This window comes from Pezoporus flaviventris, unplaced genomic scaffold, assembly GCF_033815535.1.
Source record: "Pezoporus flaviventris isolate CSIRO_AGI_PZ_B2104156 unplaced genomic scaffold, CSIRO_AGI_Pfla_v1 ptg000047l, whole genome shotgun sequence".
Taxonomy (NCBI): domain Eukaryota; kingdom Metazoa; phylum Chordata; class Aves; order Psittaciformes; family Psittacidae; genus Pezoporus; species Pezoporus flaviventris.
In genome coordinates, this window is record NW_026892595.1 from 10,430,913 (window position 1) to 10,434,263 (window position 3,351).

The following is a 3,351-nucleotide window of genomic DNA, read 5'->3' on the forward strand; positions in this document are numbered from 1 at the left end:
TCTGAAATTTGGAGCTGCAGAATGGACGTTCGCAATTACCGCAATCCAAGCCCAAGTGCACACAGCCCCCAGAGAGCTGGTCCAGCACAACCACTGGTATGACCAGTGCAGGTACCACACTTGAGAACTCCCCTCCTAAGGCAAATTAATATACAAAAAATATTTCTTATGTGCAGAGATATGCCAAGATTTGTAACCTTACAGATATTCAACTGGTTTTGAATGCTTGCATTTCTTTCACATATTCACAGACACCAGAATTATCAGTGGTTCACATTTGTGTAGTACCATGCCCTTCTTCCCACCTCTTAATTGGGAAACTATGGGAGAGAAACTAAATAACAGGTCTTGGAAACACAACTGCAGTTCTTCACTAGGAACAGAAAGAGTGGAAAGAAAGATCACAAGTAAAATTACATTCTTTATTCATTCCACTTTAGCTGTGAATATTCCTATTATACAAATACAGTATAAATTCCAAAATCACAATATATTACAAAATAAAAAAGTACAAACTGCATTACTTAATAAATATATCTAACAAGTTAATCAGAAAGTAGAAGACGGAGTTAAGATTGGAAACATCCAAATGTTTGACCCAGCAAACCATACAAACCTTGATTTAAATACTTTTCCTCCTTTTAAACCATAATGTAGAACAAACACCATTCCTGATTTATTAGAAAATAACGCCAAGTGAATAAAATGTTGTGATCAGATAATGAGTTGTTGGTGCAATACCAGTGCCAGAAAAGCAGCAGGGCTTATACAAAAGACATCATAACCCCAGAAACAAGAACACAAACACCGAGGTGCAGCCAAGGCAATTACTGCCAAAGTGGGAGACTATTATCTAGTCACAACATTCTATTTCAAGTTAAATGTTCTGTTATTACAGATAACTAATATAAATGTAGCAGAGGGTAGAGCCAACCAGGCAACAAGAGGCCAGTTTACTCAAAACAGTAATTAAAATACAGAAGAGTCAACTGCTCCCTGTACTGCTCACGTGTAGCTGCATTCCAACTGGCTCAAAGGACCTGTTCTGTGCTCCAGGCAGAGAAAGCAACTGCTCTGAAAAGCAATCTGTTCATACTTTGCTGCACTTTAACAAAAAACATTGGTTTAGTTTTGCAAGAAAATACCCACGATGCTTTCATCATTAGGGAGGGTTAGTCTGACATCAGCTTCATTTGGTAAAAATATAAGGTTTATGGGTAAAAAACACAGCAAAAAATAGCTGTTACATCATAAGCCTTATTTACAAAACCAGTTTACAAACGTTTTGGCTGTACAGCTGAAAGCCAGATACTAATGTCAGGTGTAGAAGATGGAGGTAACAGTTTAAAAATATTGTGCAAAAAAATACATTCTGATAGAAAATAGACAGTGGGGAGACACAAACATATGTGGAAAATCTGCTTGCAAATAATCCGAGGCTGTGTTTTTACAATAGACTGTTACAACACATTTGCATTTATCCCCCCACAATCTACAGTCCTTCTCAGTCTGGGGTGCTGCTGCTGCTTCATTAAGGATTAAGGCATCACCATCACAGCCAGCACACTTTCCATCTGTCTCAGTCCCTGCAGCAAAGCTCCCAGCCTGCAATCCAGGGGGTCTCAAGAGCAGGCATTCTGCTCAATGTACATCTTGGACAAGGACACCGCCATGGACTTGGCCAGCTCCTCATCCCGCCTGCGCTGTACCTGAGTCTGTCTGCACCAGGCCTCGTACTCTGGGTTGGGGCACATGCGGTCCAGCACAGCATCATAGTGCCCATTGCTAAGCCAGCTCAGCCAGATACTGGGCCGTGTTGGGTCCTCGGGCCCCAGGTAATGAACCATGGTGGAAACAGTGGGGCTCTCGGGCCGGCCACCTGTGGTGAGGTGGATGTTCACGTTGAGCATCTGCCCCATGGCCAACAGCTCCGGGTAGCCAGCCCAGGCCCCGTCCTGAGCGGCGGCGATGAGGAACTCTCCCACGTCGCCCTCGATGATAGGGGTGAAGTGGTCCAGGTGGTCGGCGATGTAGTGCACGGTCTGCTCGCGGAGCTCGCTGTGCAGCCGCTGGTCCCCGTACATCGCCCTGCAGACGGCGCGGTACAGGCAGTTCCCGTCGGGGATGATGTGGAAACGGAACCGGCCCTTCTGTCGCAGGTATTTGTCTTGCTTCTCCACCTCGGCCAGGTACAGAGCCAGCTTCTCGCTGCGCTCCGGCCTGGCTCCCGGCACCCTGCGCACACCGAGATCCGCTCGGTCCTCCTCCTCCTCCTCCTCCCGGGCCGTGGGGCCGGCGACAGGCCGCGCGGGGCTGCGGCTCCGCTCTGCAGGGACACAACCAGGTGTCAGCCCGGGCTGGGCGCCGGCGGCCACCGCCTGCAGCGCCTGACAGTGCTCGCTGAAGCGCAGGCTGCGGTTGCTGGGCTCCTCGGCGGGCGGCGGCAGCGCGGCGGCCTCGCCGTCCCCCCCGACCTGCCGCATGCTCTCCAGAATGCCCTCCAGCCAAGCCCGGCTGCGTGGCGAGGCCGGGACCAGCTCGCTGGGGGACTCGACTCGCTGCACGATGCGTATGGGCACGATGCGCTCCAGCGGCCGCCGGCGGCTGACAGTGACCTGCGCGCAGGTGCTGTATTGCGGGCCGCCCGCCGGCCGGCTGCCCGGGCCCGCCGCAGGGCCGCTCGGCATCACCTCCAGGCAGGAGGAGAACGCGGGCATGGCGGCGGCGGCGGCGCTGCTGCTGGTGCTGCTTCCCCCACAGGGAACGAAGGCGTCCTTAACGGAGCTCTCGGCGGCCGGATTCGGACCCGCGGCGGCTGCGCTTGGTGCCTCCGCGGAGGGGTGTCCCGGCGATAAGGAGACCTTGAAGACACCGGTGCTCGGCGAGGCGGCAGCTGCTGCGGTGGCTGTTGCGCTCGCCGGGTAATGGGTGATCACCGAGCTGTAGAGCTGCATCCTCTGTTCCCCGCGGGCGGCGCTTTATAGGCGGCGCCGTCGGGGCCGGGGCGGGGATCGACGGCGGGGGCTGCGCTGGGGCGGCCGGAGAGGATGAGCTGCCCGGGTAAAAATAAACAAGGGCATCACCCCCACCAGTCCTCCCGCCCCTGCGCGCCCAGCTGCCGGCTGCGCCCCGCGGACACGGCAACTCGACTGCGCCACCACCTCCGCCACAGCCGACCGGCCCGGCCTCCTCCGCACAGCTCGGGCGCTTCTGGAAGCTGCTGGAGGCCGGGCCGGGGGCGGGGCCGCGCCGTGTTTACCTCAGGGACAAGGCACGTTGGAATGTGCGGGGGGTGGAGTTGAGCGATGTGGCGTCATCGAGTCCTGTCTCCTGCCGGAAGGGGACGCGGCA

The 3,351-nt window shown here is 54.6% G+C and overlaps 1 protein-coding gene across 1 annotated transcript; it reads right to left on the bottom strand.

Moving 5' to 3' along the window:
* Nucleotides 1–408: 408 nt before the first annotated feature.
* Nucleotides 409–3,115, bottom strand: OTUD1 (OTU deubiquitinase 1). The gene has a single exon (XM_061468261.1). It carries the CDS (start codon nucleotides 2,952–2,954, stop codon nucleotides 1,623–1,625), a length of 1,332 nt encoding a protein of 443 aa, XP_061324245.1. The 5' UTR covers nucleotides 2,955–3,115; the 3' UTR covers nucleotides 409–1,622.
* Nucleotides 3,116–3,351: the final 236 nt, after the last annotated feature.

Excerpts from the sequence above, each read along its gene's own strand:
- OTUD1 (XM_061468261.1), bottom strand. The coding sequence starts at position 2,954 with ATGCAGCTCTACAGCTCGGTGATCACCCATTACCCGGCGAGCGCAACA.